Raw genomic sequence first — 21,118 nt, 5'->3', positions numbered from 1 at the left:
CTATCAGTATAATATGTTTAAGCATACTCCCATGTACCATTACACTGATATAGTATATGATATACACAAAAGTAGTAATTTTTAAAGAAATTAAAAATAAATACAAATAGAAGTTCTAGTATTTTCTCTCCACGACCCAGCAAATCGTCACGTACAACCCCTAGAGCATCCTACCTTTACTTTGAAGACCACAGCATTACGCCCACCCCACAGCCATCCCCATCTATTCCAGATCTCAGCCCTTTACTATTCAGTCTTCTCTTCCTATTTTCAAAGAAGGAAAGTAGATATGGAGATACATTGATTACAGAGAAAACCAAAATCTAGCCCTATTTACTCTATCAACAAGACCATCCTGGACATATACACCACTGAATTACTATATCTAGATTTTTTAAGAGGTTCCTGTTTATCACAGAGAAGTAGTTTAAGGAGAAAAGTGAAAACAACCAGAGATGAAAAATATAAAAAGATAAAGACAGACCAAAGAAAGAATTTTAAAGGGATCTAGTCCTGCATCCTTATTTTTTGATATGAGGAACCTAATGTCCAAAGAGTTCATCTGTTTATTAGAGATAAATCCACGCCCAAGTCAATCTCTCCTGTCTTTAACCTTTCCAAATGCATCAAGATCCGAAAAGGTAAATAGCACTATAAAACAACACCACCCAGTGCCATCAAGTCGATTCCGACTCATAGCGACCCTATAGGACAGAGTAAAACTTCCCCATAGAGTTTCCAAGGAGCAGCAGTATAGGCTAGACAATAATGAGAAGTGACTGAATTTCTCTAACCCTGTTTATCTAAAATAGAATTCTATACTAACCAAGAGTAAAATTCTTAAGAACAGAATATAAATAAAAAATTAACGCATGTTTTTCTTTCCTCTGTGATTTTAGGGTTTTTCTTATACTAAGCTTTCAGCTACATTTGTTTGTTTTAATGGAACACAATAATCTATGTGGAGCTGTCTATATACTGTGGAAAGAGCAGCGGAATGGCAGCTAGGAGACCTGGGTTCCACCCCTACTTCTATCATTCCGTAAATAATCTCATGCTCTTCTCTGAGAGCTCCAATTTCCTCACCTGTGGATGAAAACACTATTTGACTACAGGATACTGTGTTATAAAAATGAGGAAGAGGAAAATAATATTTATGTACTATTAGACATATAAAATGCTAGTATCAAAAATAAAACAAAGGGTTCCTTATAAGAAACTACACTTATGGACGATAAAAAACCCATAGCAGTAGCTGCTTAGGCTTTCTGTTTCCACATATTGTTGAGAATGAGTGGTCTTTCTCTAAATTATTATTCTCTTCTTTCCAAACTCCTCTGCTTCTACCCCTCTTTACAAAGTCATGGGTGCAGGTGAGGCGACAAAACAAAACCACAGATTCTCTTTGAGTGGATCACCATCCTGACTATTGCCAAGGCAAAAACCAGTGAGTCAACATTTGTTCCTCCTTTTTCCCCCATTTCCCATATCCAAACTATATCTACGAGCTATTATCTCTGACGTAGCCCTTGAGTTCACCAATTACTTTCCTTAACCATCAACACCACCCTAATTAAGGCTACCATTGTTTCTTACCTGGATTATTGCAAAAGCCTCCTCACCAATCTCCCTGAGTCAGATCCTGCCTCCCACCAATCTGTTCTCTGTACACTACAATATCAGTGATCTTTATAAAGTATCAAGTTGATCAGGTCATGACCTTGCTTAAAACCTTTCAGTACATCCCCAAATCCCTCTGCCGTCTCTCCTTTTGCTGTGCTCAAAAACTGCATTAAAAGATTTTTGTTTTTATTAGTAGCGGCAGGTCGTTTATTTTAAATCAGTTTCACTAAAAGCTATGCTTTCTCTTGCCTATATGTCTTCAAATACATTGTTCCCTTTTCCTGGATACTCTTCTCCACCCTCTAGAGTCCCAACAATTTCCTCAATTTGCCAGCTTGAATGTTTCATGTTTTCAGTCTCCACTGAGATATCACTTCTCTCAGAAGCTTCCCTGATTCTTTGAGTGAGATGATACCCCTACTTTGTGTTCCTGCGGCATACCACCACCAAAAAAAAAAAAATTATGTGCTCAATTTAAGAAAAATTATGTGGCCCTTAGTGGTCACTCTATAAGATCTCACTATTTGTGCTGTAAACATCAAAACTATCTACTAGTAAATAACATCCCCAAAAGAAAGAAGATGCCAGCGATGTAAATCTCCCCTCCTCAGAGTTCTACTGCTTACAACAAGACTGTGTGTACATTGATAAAAAAAAAATAGTCAAGTAAAAATGTTGAGGGAGGAAAATATATAAATCTAGAAAAGAAAATAAAGCATCCCCAAATCTTACACTTGGTTTTAAGATATCCATGGACAATGTTAGCATAATAAAAATAGAAGCACCCAAATAACAAGTTTAGTTTTACAAGAGACAAAGACTACGATCAAGGGAAAAACCACATATTTTGAAGTGCTGATTCGTGTATTTCCCCTACTTTGAGAAACAGAAAAAAATCTCCACCACAGAAATATCTGCCTAACATCATCAGGTCTACTGCTCTAGGCTGTTTTACACCTACCACAAAAACAACCTAATGGAATTTTTTTATTACAAAGCTAAAAGGTTATTTTAAGATTAGAACAGAAATGTGTTAATCACTATTTAAATGACTTTAAAAAATATTTCTGCCCTTGCTATATTAGACTGCAATTTGACAGACATGCATGAGGTCTTACTCTGTACCATGTGTTTTACTAGATGCATTCAAATATGTTAATTTTCCCAATTCTGTGAGTAGATGATATTCACATTCTACATATAAGGAAACTGGAGCCCTGAGAAATGAAGAGGCTTGCCCAAAGGAACACAACTGGTGCAGGTCTCCCAAGAACCTAAACCCATTGCCATGGAGTCTATTCCCACTCCAAGCAATGCTACAGGACAGAGTAGAACTGCCCCATAGGGTTTCCGGGGCTGTAAATCTTTACAGAAGCAGACTGCCATATCTATCTCCCACAGAGTGGCTGGTAGATTCGAACAGCCAACTTTTCAGTTAGCAGCTGAGTGCTTAATCACTGTGCCACCATGATTCCTCCCAAGAACCTAGTACTCTTTAATCCCATGACTGCTCTCTCCCTCCTTTATAGCTAGCTACTTTAGCACATGTAACTCTGTGAAACTTCACAAATCCATGTAATAAAATAGATAAAAAATAAACACAACTGTCTAAATGAGAAAGAACACTGAGCTAATGTTTGAAACCAGCGCCTCATTAGTTTTAAGTAAATGATTATAATCATAGGCTAACTTATTTGGCTATTAAGATACTTCTTAACATAACAAAGAACGAAATGCCATTTGAAGTGAAGAGATGACAGCCAACTGTAGAATGCCAGCGTCATTCAGAATGTCTTTAACATAATCTTTTATCATCCGTTCATCTGATTATTATCCTTGTTAATGGCAAGGATCATATTTGAATGACAAATGATGAGCAATGCCATCCATTTGCATGGGCGGGGGTGGAAGAGTGGCTTTAAAAGTCAACAGTGTGGGTGGAACTCTTTTCTACTGGACCCAGGAAATGGCGGTTTCCCAGCAGGACTAAGAAACGCCTACCTGGGAGGGAATGGTCGGTCTCCCACGTGTGAAGATAATTGGTAACTAACTATACATCAAAGGTTAGGAATATATTCGTCTTTCAATTCCCTTTCAAACAAAAACTATTTTAACCTCTTTAAACCCCTAAATTTACATTCAGGAATTCTCAGATGGAATCCCAATCCAAGCCAATTCACCTGATTTATAATATAAAAAGTTTGAGATGTACTCAACTAAAAACCTCAATTTTGAAACTATAAGATTATGTATAGAAAAAATGTATCAATCCTTCTGGAAAAGAGAAGACTAAATTTTTTTTTATATACTCAAAATTACCCCACAGTTCCTTATTCTTTCATGGTTCCTACTGAGTCTCAGGGCAGTGAAAACAGGTAAGCATTCAGCTACTAACTGAAAGGTTCAAAGTTCAAATCCACCCAGGGGCAACTTGGAAGAAAGGCCTGATGATCTACTTCTGAAAGATCATGTTGTCAGGTGCCACGGAGTTAGTTTTGACTCATAGTGACCCTATGCACAACACAATGAAACACTGGGTCCCGCACCATCCTCACAATCTTTGCTGTATTTGAGCCCATTGTTGCAGCCACTGTGCCAATCCATCTTGATGAGGGTCTTTTTTTGTTGACCCTTGACCAAACCAAGCTTCATGTCTCTCTTCAGGGACTAGGCCCTCCTGATAACACGTCCAAAGTGCATGAGACAAAGTCTCACCATTCCAGCTTCCAAGGAACATTGTGGCTGTACTTCTTCCATGACAGACTTGTTTGTACTTCTGGCAGTCCATGGTGTATTCAATATTCTTTGCCAACACCACAATTCAAAGGCATCAAATCTTCTTCAGTCTTCTTTATTTATTGCGTATGAGCCGATTGAAAATACCATGGCTTGGGTCAGGCACACCTTAGCTCTCAAAGTGATATCTTTGCTTTTTAACACTTTAAAGACTTTTTTTTTTTTTTTTGCTGATTTGCCCAATGCAATACATCATGTGATTTCCTGACTGTTGCTTCCATGGGCATTGATTGTGGATTCAAGTAAAATGAAATCCTTGACAACATCAATCTTTTCTCTGTTTATCATGTTGCTTACTGGTCCAGTTGTGAGGATTTTTGTTTTCTTTATGTTGACATGCAATCCATACTGGAGGCTTTGGTCTCTGATCTTCATCAGTAAGTACTTCCAGTCCTCTTTGCTTTCAGCAAGCAGGGTTGCATCACCTGCATACCATAGGTTGTTAATGAGTCTTCTCCAATCCTAGTGTTGCATTCTTCTTCATGTAGTTCAGCTTCTTGGTATTGACTCAGCATACAGATTAAATGAGTATGGTGAAAGGATACAACACTGATGCACAACTTTCCAGATTTTAAACCTCACAGTGTCCCCTTATTCTGTTCAAACAACTGCCTTTTGGTCTATGTGCGGGTTTCGTATGAACACCATCAAGTGTTCTGGAATTTCCATTCTTCTTAGTGTTATCCATAATTTATTACAACCCACACAGTCAAATGCCTTTGCATAGTCAACAAAACACGGTAAACATCTTTCTGGTATTCCCTGCTTTCAGCCAAGATCCATTTGACATCAGTAATGATATCCCTTGTTCCACATCCTCTTTCGAATCTGGCCTGAATTTCTGGCAGTTCCCTGTCGATATACTGCTGCAACTGATTTGAAGGATCTTTGGCAAAATTTTACTTGTGGTGATATTAATGATACTGCTTGACAATTTCCAAATTCTGTTGTATTACCTTTCTTCGGAATGGGCACAAATATGGATCTTTTCCAGTCAGTTGCCCGAGTAGCTATCTTCCAATTTTCTTGGTAAAGACGACTAAGCACTTCCAGTGCTACATCGATTTGTTGCAACATCTCAATTGGTATTCTGTCAATTCCTGTAGCTTTGTTTTTCGCCAACGCCCTCAGTGCAGGTTGGACTTCCTCCTTCAATATCATTGGTTCTTGATTATATGCTACCTCCTGAAATGCCTGAACATCGACCAATTCTTTTTGGCACAGTGACTCTGTGTATTTCTTCCATTTTCTTTTGATGCTTCCTGTGTTGTTCAATATTTTGCCCATATAATCCTTCAGAACTGCAACTCGAGGCTTGAATTTTTTCTTCAGTTCTTTCAACTTGAGAAATGCTGAGTGTGTTATTCCCTTTTGATTTTTGAACTCCAAGTCTTTGCATGTGTCATTATACTTTACTGTGTCTTCTCGTGCCAACCTTTGAAAACTCCTGTTCAACTCTTTTATGTGGTCATTTCTTCCATTTGCTTTAGCTACTCTATGTTCAAGTGCAACTTTCAGAATCTATTCTGACATCTGTTTTGGTGTTTTCTTTCTCTCCTGTCTTTTTAATCACCTTTCATTTGTTTCACGTATGATATCCTTGATGTCCTTCTACAACTCTTCTGGTCATCAGTCATCAGTGTTCAATGCATCAAATCTATTCTTGAGATGGTCTCCAAATTCAGGAGGGATATGCTCAAGGTCCCCCATGCATCTGTCAGTTTGTTGTACTGTGGGGGCTTGTGTGTTGCTGTGATACTAGAAGCTATGCCACTGGTATTCAAATACAGCAGGGTCACACATGGTGGACAGGTGTCAGGTGGCAGTCTGCTTCTGAAAAAAACTAGCCAATGAAAACTTTATGAACAGCAGTGGAACATTGTCTGAAAAAGTGCCAGAAAATAAGCCCCTCAGTTGAAAGGCACTCAAAGAATGACTAAGAAGAGCTGCCTTCTAAAAGTAGAGTTGACCTTAATGACATGGATGGAGTCAAGTTTTCAAAACCTTCATTTGCTGATGGGCACAACTCAAAATAAGAAGAAACAGCCGCAAACATCCATTAAGAATTGGAAGGTGAAATGTATGAAGTATAAATCTATGAAAATTGGAAATTGTCAAAAAAGAAAAGGAACTCATAAACATCAACATCCTAGTACAACTGCAGAAGTTAATAAAAATCTTCAATTTCTTCATCTCTGGCATTAGTGATTGATGTGTAAATCTAAATAATAGTCATATTTACTGGTCTTCTTGTAAGCATATGGATATTATCTTATCGCTGACAGGGATGTACTTCAGGATAGATCTTGAAATGTTCTTTTTGATGATGAATGTAATGTCATTCCTCTTCAATTTGTCCTTCCCAGCATAGTAGGCCATATGATCATCTGATTCAAAATGGCCAAAACCAGTGCATTTCAGTTCACTCTTCCCTAGGGTATTGATCTTTGTGTGTTCCATTTTCTTTTTGATGACTTATAATTCATATTTTGTACATTCCATGTATTGATTATTAATGACTCTTTACAGCTATTTCTTCTCATTTTGAGTCATGCCACAGCAGCAAATTAAGGTTCTGAAAGCTTGGCCTCATTAAGATCAACTCTACTTTGAAGAGGCAGCTTTTCCCCAGTAATACTTTGAGTGCCTTTCAACCTGAGGGGCTCATATTCCGGCACTATATCAGACAATGTTCTGCTGCTATTCATAAAAGGTTTTCACTGGCCAATTTTTTCAGAAGTAGACCACCAAGTCCTTCTTCCTAGTCTCAGTCTGGAAGCTTCACTGAAACCTGTCCACTATCAGTGACCCTTCTTGTACTTGAAATACCGGTGGCATAGCTTCCTGTATCAGCAACATGCAAGCCACCACAGTATGACAAACTGATAGACGTGTGGTAATGAAAGATCACAGCCATTGAAAACCCTATGGAGCACAGGTCTACTCTGTCACACATGGGATCACCATGAGTCATACGTAGCTGACACCATGGCCACTGCTTTTTGTAGTTTTTGTAGCAAATGTTGCAGTAAGAATCAGGATAAGAAATTTCATTTATAAAAATCATCACCATGGCACCTGACTGTGGCATTAGTTAGTGAAGATCAGAGGAGATTCCAAGACTAAGACCAGTAATTTTCCTAAAATTGGGCCCTGCGCTCTGTCTTCTGCATTCAAAATAACAAAAACTGATTTTAGTTAGTGAATATATCAAACAAGCCATAACCAAGAAGACTAGTTTCAAGATGTCCTAGATAGAACAGAAAAATAAGGAGATAAGTATGTTTTGGGTTCTTTTCAGCTAGAGCTTCAGTGATGAACCTCAGCAAAACTGATTTTAAGCTTTAATTCAGCTTCATAGTGCTGGAAGAGGTAGTCTGCCATGCAACCTGAGCACCCTTGCACATTCTTGCTGGGTGTACCAAAAGTATGACTACTGTTTACATGGATTATTTCTCAGTGCTGAGCTTGCAGCAAGCAACATTTAAGGATGAGATAACATCTTCCCCCTGACAAAGAGATGGCTTGCTTCCACTTAAACTAAAAGTGGCAAGTTCCCAAGTTCAGTCTTCCTTATGTTCCACTGATGGCACAGTATCCATATAATAAGTCTACCTGCATTGCCTCCATTGGGCTTGGGGGGAATGGGGAAGCAGTTTAAATCAAGTTGCTTACTGTGCTATGAGTAATAAAAGCCCATTATCTCTAAGCCAGGAGTCTCATGTCTTCTGTCAGTACCCACAAAACAGTAACAGACTAACTCGTTAGCTTGTAAATAGGGTAAAATCTCAAGACATTTCACAGGTCTTGACACATACTAGCTATGATCTTTAGTAAGTTACTCTCTTAGCCTTGGTCTCCTTATCTGTAAAATGAAAATAAATATCATTACTACCACATCTGTATCATAAGTATATTGAACAACTGAGATACGCAGCAATGAAAGACTAAAAAAAAAAATCAAACCCATTGCCGTTGAGTCAATTCTGACTCATAGTGACCCTACAGGACAGAGTAGAACTCCCCCACAGGGTTTCCAAGGAGCGCCTGGAGGATTTGAACTGCCAACCTTTCGGTTAGCAGCCGTAGCACTTAACCACTACGCCACTAGGGTTTCCCAATGAAAGACTACATTCTATAAAGTGGTTTTGCTGATGTGTTATTGTTGTTACAACACCACTTGAAAATTCTCCAAGTCAGTTCCCTTATAAATCACATTGGCATCTTAAATCAATCCAGGCCTTCTAACATGTTAAAGAATGGATATCTTCAGGACAATTAAAGATAAAACTACTATTTCAGGAATATAAGTATAACACAACAGTGAACATTACCTGGGTATATGTGTACATATACACACAAACACATATATACTGCTATACAGAGATGATCAAGATAAATAATGTTACATCTCTAATAGCAAAGTTATAATCCCAAAATTAATTTTTTTATAGTAATAAGTAATCAAGCCTTATTGTAATACAGGTTTAATTCAAGTATACCCTGCCATTCATACCAGTACAGAGTACAGCAGAACCCAAAATGGGTATTTCTATTCTTTCAATATTATTACTATTTTACTCTTCCCATGTATCTATAAGAAAATTTCATCCAGAAAGAAACAGAACTAAGTTCCTGAGTGACAAGTTCTTTTAAAAAAGGACATTAAGTGGTTATAGCACAATTTGTTCTTATATTGAATTAAATTAAATTAAATGCTATTGACTAGAATGTTGACAAATGACTAATCAAAGATTTATAGTTACTGAAGGATGTTGACTTAAGAGAAACAAATAAATGCATGTCAGTATAATTTATACCCTCCCAGGACTTGTCTAGTCATCTATATATTTTTTCTCAATTAGTAGAGTTGTAGCAACATCACCCAGTAACCTAAGCCCAAGGATGTAGACAATCAAAGCTATATTTTTAAACACATGCTGTGTTTATAGTATTTCCAGACTTTCCTTCACATCCTCACCTCTCCTGTTTCTCTATTCCCCATTTTATGAAAAACATGACAAAGGATAGACTTTTCTTTTGCTAATTGTTATTTAATTATTTTCCCCACAATAGAAGAGGAGTAATATAAAACGTCTTTCTTTTTACTGGTGGCTGTTGCTGATTTCTTGTCCTGGTAGAAAGTACTGTTGTCCTTAACCTACAGTTTCACAGCTGTGATAAATTTTCCACTACCTAAATGTCTTTGTAAACTGTCTCTTCTCTTTTGCTTGAGTTATTCTGAGCTCATCCCCACGTGACTGTGGTCCTTCTCCAGTTTACTCAATAATCTGACCTGATTCCCATTTTGTGTGGCTCTTTTGCTTACAGCCATCTGTAACTAGCCCACGTGGCACCTTGTTAATAATACCTTTGTTCTTCCTATATGGCACCAATAAACCTGTTGCCTGTACAGATACTTTGAGTTTCTTTATCTCATTTTTAGTGTCTTGGATGATTATTATATTGGATGCTACTTACAAGTACTCGATTACATTTCTTAATATGAACTACATTTTACTAATTTTCTGCCTTCCATTCCCTAAAAGTTAGACAACTATCATTTTATCACCACAACCAAGCCACTGGGGTTTCTGGTCCCCTTTCTGATCCTTCTCTAGTTCCTCCCAGTTAGTGGACACCAAATCAAGGAAGCATCTGCCTTACTTCAATCCTCCACCTTCTGTTCTAGAAAAGTTTCTGACACACCACAGAAACTTGTGACACCACTACGGCATTGCTGATTGTTTTTCTAAAGAGTTCAGGAACTGTATAAAAAGTAACTCAGGTGCACAAAAAGAAATTCCCTCTGCCTAAAAAAACTTTAATTACAATGATGGTTGATAGGAAGACAGGTATTTCTTCAAGAAAGAAACACACCTCAGTAATTCCATTAAAGAAATTATTGTTTCAGCAAAAAACCTAAGAACAATAAGACACAGCAATGTGTACCAGGTACCAGGAAACATGCACTTCTGTGAATGACAGAGGAGGCAGGTAACAGGTAACAGAGAACCTAACTTTTTAATCTATTAATGATGAATCACTTTTAAAAACTACCCATTTTATCTTAATCCATATAATTACCTATATATCCTACTGCTTCGTCTCTGTGTGGCCAACCTGAATCGTTTATTCTTACTCAATAACACCAAAAGATATTCATAGGCATACCTATCTTCAATTAAAATGCTCAATATACAGTGTATGTAGTTAAGGTTTGAGAATGCAATCTCTAGATTAAGCAACTCATTCTTGTACTTGCAGCACCACTTAGAAAACAAAGATTTATTTCCCTCAAGTGCATTCCCATAGCAGCTAACTAGGGAAAGGAAGCATGGGAAATAGGGTGATGAAACACCATGCATCTTCCTTTGATTTTTACTTCCATGCCTCCTAACTGTTTATCCCCATGGCTCAAATAATGTTACAGCATATCGAGAGAACCCCTCTCATAAGCAAGGAAACTAGTACTGTATCCCTCTGCTTCGCACCAGATGTTCAGAGAACTACACTCAATAGTGCACACAGACAAATAAGATAAAGAAGGAAGTAGCCAAATTCTGTATTTAGGGAAAAGACCAGTCCTTTAAAACAAATCAAATCAAACTTTTTGGCGTCTAGTCAATTCTGACTCCTAGCGACCTTAAAGGACAGAGTAGAACTGCCCCATAGGGTTTCCAAGGACTGACTGCTAACTGCAGACCTTTCAGTTAGCAACCAAGCTCTTAACCACTGCACCATCAGGGCTCCAGTCCTCTATATCCCTGAAATTAATCCTTTTGGGAACTCTGGGGCTTTCTTCTTTAGTCTCTCTCACAGAAATAGAAAGGTTTCTGCTCCAAAAATCTGAGAAAGTTTTTTGTTCTTTTTTGAGAAAAAGGAGCACTTTAAGTGATAACCTGATCCACTCTCCATCGTCCAAAGTGCTCATATAGTTTCTATGGTTCTGGTGGCTGTACCTGGTGGCACATCTATAACTGTCAGCCGTTAGAAAAACTTCAGCAACTCCTGTGGAGTTACCGACTAAATGCAAAACAGCGTGTAAGGCAAAGATTTAAAAATCAAAACAAAGCAACCTTGAGGCGTGTACTCACAGGAGAGAGAAAAAAAAAAAATAGCTAGAATGAAACTAAATATGCACCTAGTGAAATATAATCAAAGGGGGAATGGAACAAAGATTACTCAGAGAGCAGGGAGAGAGGTAGAGGAAATTATATTTGACCTGGGTTTCAAAGGGTGATTAGAATTTTCCAGGCTGAGAAGGCAGAAAAAGTCATTTCAGGTAAAACAAAGGCAAAGATACTGCAAATACTTTTGTTCCCTGTTTATGGCGTAATGCTTTGTGGAAGAAGCACCAGGGTAAGAGTTGCTAAAATTTAGGAATGTTTTATTAAGCATCCAAGCTAAGACACTATCCTCCAGAATGAACACTCACAGTCTCCCCGAGACAGAAGATGCCACCAAAAGGCTCATTAGAGACTCTGTCAAACATTTTTTAGTTTTTCCACTCTAGATCAATGTCTTCACTCATCTTCACTTCACCCTGTGCCCTGGGAAATTGACATTGACGGGCCACAACAATGGCCTTCCTTGTCCTCAGGTTTCTAGTTGGGATCAGTCAACGGAAGGCAACAGGAGGAGACTGTAGGGTAGGAGAGGAATGAGGTCAAGGTTCCTTCCCTGCCAGGTTCAGCTGACTGGCTGTGTCCCTCTACCAAAGGCCACAGCTCCTATCAGGCAGCTACTTCTTACTTCTATAGCTAGTAATGCAGCAGACTCTCTACTGTTGTTAACACCAGAGTACTGCCTCATCCCTTAAAGTTTCCCTTAATGCTGCCCATCCTCTAATACGCTCTCCCAAATTATCCTGTTTGAATGTGCCATCTGTTTCCTGCCAGGATCCTGACCAAATTAGGTTAGTATCAGGAAATGGCAACAACCCTTTTTTAGCACTATCTACTGTGTCACCATCTCTTTCACTCCCATTCCTGACATCAATATTGGCCTAGAATATAGAGTCCCCAAAGTCCCCACAATACTCTAGCCCTTCATAAGCAAGTCATTGACCTATTCTCTTTTCTGGGTAGACCTAGAGTTTGCTACATATGCAATGAATTTTATTGTTAAATATGTAATAAGTTATAATGCAACATTAAAAAGCATCATCTCTATCTTTGTTTGGAAGAAAGGCCTTCCACAAAATCAGCCATTGAAAACTCCACGTACCACAGTTCTATTCCGACACACATGAGTTGGAATCAACTCAACAGCAACTGGTTTAGGGCTTTTTTATCTTTGTTGGTCAATGGAATTATCTTTTAAACTTCTTACAATAAAAAGACGTAATTCTTAACACTTCCGTTCTGTTTTGAAAGCTTAAAGGAAAGATGGAAGAATATTTGAGAGAGGAGTAAAGATGGGGAAGCAATCTCAGGACAACAGCGATAACTGGATATCTCAACTCTCATTCCAAGGTCAATAACATTTATAATATTCTGTTTTTTTCTTCTTACACTCCCATCCCAATTATATGCAGAATTTTCAAAACTCTTTCTGTAAATTTTTTTCTAAATGAAATCATATGTACTCTTTGGCAAAAGGAAGAGAATATCTCTATCCTTAACAATATGGTATGTTTATTAAACTATTTCACCATGAGAAAAACTGGTATTAATGACTGAATATAATGACAATAATACATGCTTTATGCCAGATATATATTATTTTGTGTTTACAATCACTCTGTAGAGGGGAGAAAAGACTTCTCATTTCAGTTCTGCTTCTGAGAAACAGAAATTACATGATAAAATTATGGATTATATTGTACACATAAAGATTTTGGTTCTACTCTTATCCATTGCTGGTGGGAATACAAAATGGTACAGCTGTTATGGAAAACGGTGTGGTGGTTCCTTAAAAAAAGGACTACCTAGCAATTCCACTTCTAGGTATATACACAAAAGACTTGAAAGTAGAGGCCCCAAAACAGACTTGTACACTGTTATGGATTGAATTGTGTACCCAAAACTGTACATCAAATTGGTTAGGCCATGATTCCCAGTATTTTGTGACTGTCCACCATTTTGTCATCTGATGTGATTTTCTTATGTGTTGTAAATCTAACCTCTATGATGTTAATGAGGCAGAATTAGAGGCAGTTATGTTAATGAGGCAGGGCTCAATTTACAAGATTGGGTTTTGTCTTAAATCAATCTCTTTTGAAATATAAAGGAAAGAAGCAAGCAGAGAGACAGGGCCACCTCATACCACCAAGAAACAAGAGCCAGGAGACCAGCAGGTTCTTTGGACCAGGGGTCCCTGTGCTGAGAAGCTCCTAGACTGGAAAAGATTGATGACAAGGACCTTCTCCCAGAGCCTACAGGGAGAGAAAGCCTTCCCCTGGAGCTGGCACCAGAATTGAGACTTCTAGCCTCCTAGACTGTGAGAGAATAAATCTCTCTTTGTTCAAGCCATCCACTTGTGGTATTTCTGTTATAGCAGTACTAGATAATTAAGGCATACGGCAATGTTCACTGCAGCACTATTCACAATAGCCAAAAGGTGGAAACAACCTAAATGCCCATCAACAGATGAATGGATAAACAAAATGTGGTATATACATACAATGAAATACTACTCGGCCAGTAGGAGAAACGAAGTTTTGATATACGCACAACATGTATGGAGCCGGAAGACATTATGGCTGAGTGAAGTAAGTCGATCACAAAAGGACAAATATTGTATGACCTCATTTATATAAAAAGACAAGAAAAGACAAATGTATAGAGAACAAAGTTTTTTAGTGGTTACTAGGAAACCCTGGTGTGTAGTGGTTAAGTGCTACAGCTGCTAACCAAAAAGCTGGCAGTTCAAATACACCAGGCGCTCCTTGGAAACACTATTGGGCAGTTCTACTCTGTCCTATAGGGTCGCTATGAGTCAGAATTGACTCGACGGCAGTGGGTTTGGTTTTTTAGGGGTGGGAGAGAGGGAAAATTTGGGGTTAATGGTAATGTAAATAACACATTGATTAATGGTAGGGCTGCATTGCCAATTATTGTAATTGCTGAGCTGTACACCTGTAAAGTTGAATGCATATCAACAGGGAACTGACCGAAAATTAAAGCTGGATTCGGAAGAGGGCGTGGAACCAGGGATATCACTGCTGTTGTCAGATGGATCCTGGCTGAAGGCAGGTAATACTAGCAAGATGGCAGGGAACACCAGCAAGATGTTTAAATATTTACCTGTGTTTTATTGACTACAGAAAGGCATTCAACTGAGTGGATCATAATAAATTATGGATAACATTGCAAAGAATGGGAATTCTAGAACACTTAATCATGCTCATGAGGAACCCATACATAGATAAAGAGGCAGTTGTTCGGACAGAACAAGGGGATACTGCATGGTTTAGAGTCAGGAAAGGCGGGTGTCAAGGTTGTATCCTTTCACTGTACCTATTTAATCTGTATGCTGAGCAAATAATCTCAGAAACTGGACTATATGAAGAAGAATACAGCATCAGGATTGGAGGAAGACTCATTAATGACCTGTGATATGCAGATGACACAACCTTGCCTGCTGAAAGTGAAGAGGAATTGAAGCACTTTATGATGAAGATCAAAGACCACAGCCTTCAGTATGGTTGCACCTCAACATAAAGAAAACAAAAATCCTTACAACTGGACCAGTAAGCAACATCATGATAAATGGAGAAAAGATTGAAGTTGTCAAGGATTTCATTTTACTTAGATCCACAATCAACACTCATGGAAGCAGCATTCAAGAAATCAAAAGATGCATTCCATTGGGCAAATCTGCTACAAAAGATCTCTTTAAAGTGTTGAAAAGCAAAAATGTTATCTTGAAGACTCAAGAGTGCCTGATTCAAGCCACGGTGTTTTCAATCGCCTCATACGCATGCAAAAGCTGGATGATGAATAAGGAGGACAAAGAACAAGAATTGACGCCTTTGAATTGTGGTGTTGGCGAAGAATATTGAATATACCACGGACTGCCAAAAGAATGAACAAATGTGTCCTGGGAGAAGTACAACCAGAATGCTCCTTAGAAACAAGGATGGCGAGATTACGTCTCACATCCTTTGTACATGTTATCAGGAGGGATCAGTTCCTGGAGAAGGACATCATGCTTGGTAAATAGAGGGCCAGCAAAAAAGAGGAAGACCTTCAACAAGATAGACTGACACAGTGGCTGCAACAATGGGCTCAAACATAACAACGATTGTGAGGACAGCGCAGGACCAAGCAGCATTTTGTTCTGTTGTACAAAATGCTATGAGTTGGAACCAACTTGATGGCACCTAACAGCAACAACAAAAAGTTGAATGGGCAAAAGTTGAGTGATACATTTACAACAGCACCAAAAAAAAAAAAAAAGAGTAGTTGCTGAGGCTGCTTGCATACAACCAAAAACCTCACGGGATTTAGTTTCTTTGTTTGGAGGTTTAGGGTCATAGTTACAAGGGACATCCCAATTAACTGGTCTAATAATATACTTAGTGCCTCTGTTCTACCTCTTAGTTCTTGTGTAGTGCCTGGGGTCTTAAAAGCTTACAAGTGGTCATCCAAGGCACAACAATGGCCTCTATTCACCTGGAGCAACAGAGGAAGAAGGAACATCAGGAATAAAAGCAGGATATGAAATGTGTGGCTAACCATTTCCATGAACAACTGCCTCCTTTGCCATGAGACCAGAACTGGATGGTGCCTGGCTACCACTACTGAACACTTTGTTCGAAGATTCCATAGAAGAATCCTGATCAAAGGAAGAAAATGCAGGACAGAATTTCAAATTCTCATGGACCACAGACTTCCTAGAGCCATCAAAATTAGGTGAACACCAAAAACTATTGCCCTGAGATAATCTTTAAACCTTGAACCAAAAACAACCCCTGAAGTCTTCTTAAAACCAACAACAGTTTAGCTTAACCAGTAAAAAATGTCTGCCTTGTCAGGGGTCTGGGGACCATGGTTTCAGGGGACATCTAGGTCAATTGGCATAACAAAGTTTTTTTAAAAAAATGTTCTGCATTCCACTTTGGTATAAGTGGCATCTGGGGTCTTAAAAGCTGGCGAGTGGCCATCAAAGATGCTTCAGTTGGTCCCAATCCACCTGGAGCAAAGAAGAATGAAGAACACCAAAGACACAAGGAAAATATTAGCCCAAGAGACAGAAAAGACCACATAAACCAAAGAATCCTTCAGCCTGAGACCAGAAGAACTAGATGGTGCCTGGCTACCACCAATGACCGCCCTGACAGGGAACACAACAGAGAGTCTCTGATGGAGCAGGAGAAAAGTGGGGTGCAGAACTCAAATTCTAGTAAAAAGACCAGATTTGATGGTCTGACTGATACCTGAGGGACCCCAGAAGACATGGCCCCAGACTATCTGTTAGCCCAAAACTAAAACCATTCCCGAAGCCAACTCTTCAGACAAAGATTAGACTGGACTATAAAACATAAAATGATACTGGTGAGGAGTGTGCTTCTTAGCTCAAGTAGATACATGAGACTAAGAGGGCAGCTCCTGTCTGGAGGCGAGATGAGAAGGCAGAGGGGGACAGGAGCTGGTTGAGTGGACACGAGGGATATGGGGTAGAGAGGGGGAATGTGCCATCACATTATAGGGAGAGCAACTAGGGTCACATAGCAATGTGTGTATAAGTTTTTGTATGAGAGACTTACTCAAACTGTAAACTTTCACTTAAAGCACAATAAAAAAAAAGTCTGCCTTGGGCATTAAGCTTTTTTAAGAATTATCCATATGGGATCAAATTGACAGCAGTAACTTGAAGGATTAGACAGGAACCTTAGGGGGCAGTGAGTTTATATTAATGGGCGAGGAACAGCTCAGAAAAGGAGGGTGAGAATTGTTGCACAACTCTAGGAATGTAATCAATGTCAATAAATAGTACATGTAGAAACTGTTGAGCTGGTGTATGTTTTGCTGTGTATATTCTCAACAACAAAATAAATAAAATTTAAAAAAAGGTTCTGGTTCTAAAGTAATGAACATAAGTTACTGATAAAAATTTTTACCATCGAGAAAAAAATAACACCTACCATAAACACTAAATAACTCTTAATTTCGTTATCATCTAATAAATCAAAAGTGACAAGGCAACACTAAGCAAGAGAACACAAGGAACACATTTTTGTAGGTAGGGTGTGGTAGGCAGAATTTTAAGATGATCCCCTGTGACCGATGCCCTTGTGTAATACCCTCTTCTTGAGTACAGGCAGTCCCCACGTTATGAGCAAGATCTGTTCCTAAGTCTGTCTTTAAGTTGAATTTGTAGGTAAGTCGGAACAGAAACATATAGTTCTTATTTAGGAAGAAAGCAAAGAGTCAAGTTGTAAACTGCCTCTGAAGAGGGGTGACGTTAGCAACTGAGAGATGTCTCCAGGCAACAGCTAGCAAAAAAACTAGGGCCTCAGTTCAACAACAGGAAAATGAATTCTGCTTGGGCTTGGAAGAGGACCTCGACTCCCAGATGATAACTGCAGCCCTGAGGATACCTTGATTGCAGTCTTGTGAGACCTGAGCAGAGGATCCAGCTAAAACATACCTGCAGTCCTGATCCATGAAAACTGTGATATAATAAGCATGTATTTTTAAAGTCCCTAAATTTGTGGTAATTTGATACACAGCAACAGAAAACTAATACAGGATGGTACCTTACAATCTTTATTACACTAAGTTCTACTGCTTCAAGACCACAATCATTAAAACTACTGATTATGCATTTTTTAACTCGGCATAGTCACAGGAGTGGCATCTGACATAGTGCAGTGACAGTAATAAATAAGTCAAAGCAGCTCCATTCATGACATCATTAATCTATCTGTCCATGTAGGGAAAAAAAAACTAATCCCATTTGTAAATCACAAATCTCCAACTATGCTTCTTTAAACTTAATTCTCTGACTTCAGAATCCCTGAATCAAATGTTTGACAATATACTACATTTTCTACATGTCCTGAAATAAAAATGCATGCTGATAAATGTAAAGAAAAATAAATCAAATTAAAAGAACAGATTAGCAATTATATTACAAAACAGTGGTATAGTAAGGACTTTTATATTCTCTATGCCTCTTCCAGAATCACTGGTGGCGTAGTGGTTAAGTGCTACGGCTGTGAACCAAAGGGTCGGCAGTTCGAATCTGCCAGGCGCTCCTTGGAAACTCTATGGGGCAGTTCTACTCTGTCCTATAGAGTCTCTATGAGACAGAATCGACTCGACGGCACTGGGATGCCTCTTCCACAATCATTTAACTTAAGTTCCCATATTTTTCTTTCTGTTTATATTTTCTACTAGGAAGTTGGGATACTTTTTTTTTTTTTTTTCTGGTAGCAGCCATTGCTACCTCTGAGTACAAAATATGTCAAGAGCAGAAACAAGTCAGTGTAGGCTGAATAGCTTCCTCCTGAATATGTCAACATTCAAATTCCTAGAGCCTATGATTATGTTATGTTACATAGTAAAAAGGGACTTGGCAGATGTGCTTAAGTTAAGAACCTTGAAGTGGGGAAATTTTCCTGAATTCTTTTGGTGGGCCCAGTGTTGTCACAAGCGTTCTTACAAAACGGAGACAGGAGATTTAGTTACAGAAGAGTGATGCCACATGAGAAAGACTTGACCAGCCATTGCTGGCTCTGAAGATGGAAGAAGCTGACACAAACCAAATAATGCAGGAGGTCTCTATAAGCTAGACAAGGCAAGGAAATATATTCTCCCCCAGAGCCTTCAGAAGTAATGCAGCCCTGCCAACCTATTTTAGGACTTCTGATCTCCAGAACTGTTAGAGAATAAATCTGTGTTGTTTTAGGCCACTAACTTTGTGGTAAATGGTTACAGCAACAACAGGAAACTACACATACATGACTTCAGGCTTCCTAAAAAGCCTGATTAGGGTGACCATATAACAGGATACTTTTGAATGTGAAAGTGATACTATTAATAATCATTTCAGGACAACAGTCACAAATTAAGACTATGCCTGATAAAGTGAGACATATGATCAGCCTACTCACGGTCACTCACAGCAGAGAATCCAATTAAGTTATAGAGATATACATTTCAGCTCAAAATGAGGAATAAGCTTTTTAACAATCAGTCAAACAAACACATGGCTGCCTTAGTAGGTAGGGAGGTCCCCACAGTGACTACTGACAACAGATGAGGTAGTGCAATGGTTATCAAATCTGCCTGCATGGCTGAATCATGGTAAGTTTCAGTGTGTTTATTTTGTTTTGTTATGTTTTTAATTCATATTCCCAGGCCACACCCCAATTATCATATCAGAATTTCCAAGGATGGGGCCCAGGATCTAGATTTTTAATTAGCTCTCCAAGTGATTCTAACACAGTGAGAGTTCAGCACCAAGCTTTGAAAGCAGTGGTGAGAAGAGATATTTAGACTTCATTTTGTCAGTGTGGCCCTTCTCCTACCCTAGACTCCCCCTGCCCCTCCACACACACACATAATAATACCACTACCTCTACCACCCACTTTGCCCTCAAACACAATCTTAGCCCTGAAGTGCAGTATACAAAATATATATATATATATATATATATATATATATATATATATATAAACAAAGCACTCCTACTGGAGGTTCCCCAGGAAGTCCTCACCACTAGGCCTCTAACCCCAGTAGCCCTTAAGGCTCCTCCATGAAATCCCAGGGCTCCTTTCAGACAAGTATATGAAAACCAAGCCTCTGCATCGATAGAAGTAAGCAGCTTTGTTATGTCCATATTTCATCACAACTACCCAGAGCAGCAACTGTCTTTTAAAATTATATATTTGGAGTTTGTTTCAGTTAATATAGTAAGTCTGGCCTTGTGATCCAAAATACCTTTCTTTGGCCTTCAGTTGGCCTGCCTCAAAGGTACCTCAAGTTGGAGATGGGGTGTGGTGAAGAACCTGTCTTTCGTCACCCTCTTTAAAGCAAGGCAGGTTCTGCTCCTTTTTGTTGTTGTTGTTAAGATTTTATTTTAAGAAAAGAATTATTTGGAGTTCAAAAAAGAAGTTTGAAAATCATTGTTGTAAAGGAAATTCCTGCAGATGGTGAGAGCTGAACTAGTGATCCTCAAGTTCCCTGGAATACCAACTCTAAAATTCTAAAAACTTCACATTGTAATGATCATCAGAACAATTACAGGTAATCTGGTTGCCAATAAAATAAAAATGTGAGTGATGTTTGAAAAGGCAAGGCTGCCCATATCTCTGAACTTCCCAGGTTACCCCTTGTTTAATAAAAAGAAATTCCACTACAATGAGGCATTTTTAACAGATTCAGCAGACTTAGATTTTTTCAGTTTTTTTTTCTCATGCTGTATTTGAATTCGCTCTATGAAACAAGTCTGAGACCTTATACTCTCACACTTGCTAAGTGCTATGACACAGAACTGACCATAAAAGAGTGTCAATGGGATTCAGGATACAAATAGATTAAAAATAATAACATCAAAAAAAAAACATCAAAAGGCCCCCAAAATAGTTAACAGGCCTTTTTTTTTTCTAATCACACCCATGCCATACAGTAGAAGGTAAAATGGAATTACCTATCAATGAAATAAACCTATCTAATCGTTAAACTTTCATACATTTGCCTCACTTTTTTACACATTGTTTGCTTTTTAGAAAGCCAACCAAAC

At 38.6% G+C, this 21,118-nt stretch overlaps 1 protein-coding gene across 1 annotated transcript in view; it reads right to left on the bottom strand.

Annotated features, from left to right (window-relative positions):
- KIF21A (kinesin family member 21A) overlaps window positions 1–12,234 on the bottom strand; it is a 97,561-nt gene extending 85,327 nt beyond the window's left edge. Inside the window, exon 1 of the mRNA XM_064285168.1 lies at window positions 12,138–12,234. Within this exon, the coding sequence (XP_064141238.1) occupies window positions 12,138–12,234 (97 nt within the window). The remainder of the gene's footprint in view (window positions 1–12,137) is intronic.
- Between the last annotated feature and the right edge of the window lie 8,884 nt (window positions 12,235–21,118).

The sequence above is a fragment of the Loxodonta africana genome, chromosome 4, assembly GCF_030014295.1.
Source record: "Loxodonta africana isolate mLoxAfr1 chromosome 4, mLoxAfr1.hap2, whole genome shotgun sequence".
NCBI classification, from domain to species: domain Eukaryota; kingdom Metazoa; phylum Chordata; class Mammalia; order Proboscidea; family Elephantidae; genus Loxodonta; species Loxodonta africana.
This window is presented reverse-complemented; position numbering and strand designations above follow the sequence as displayed.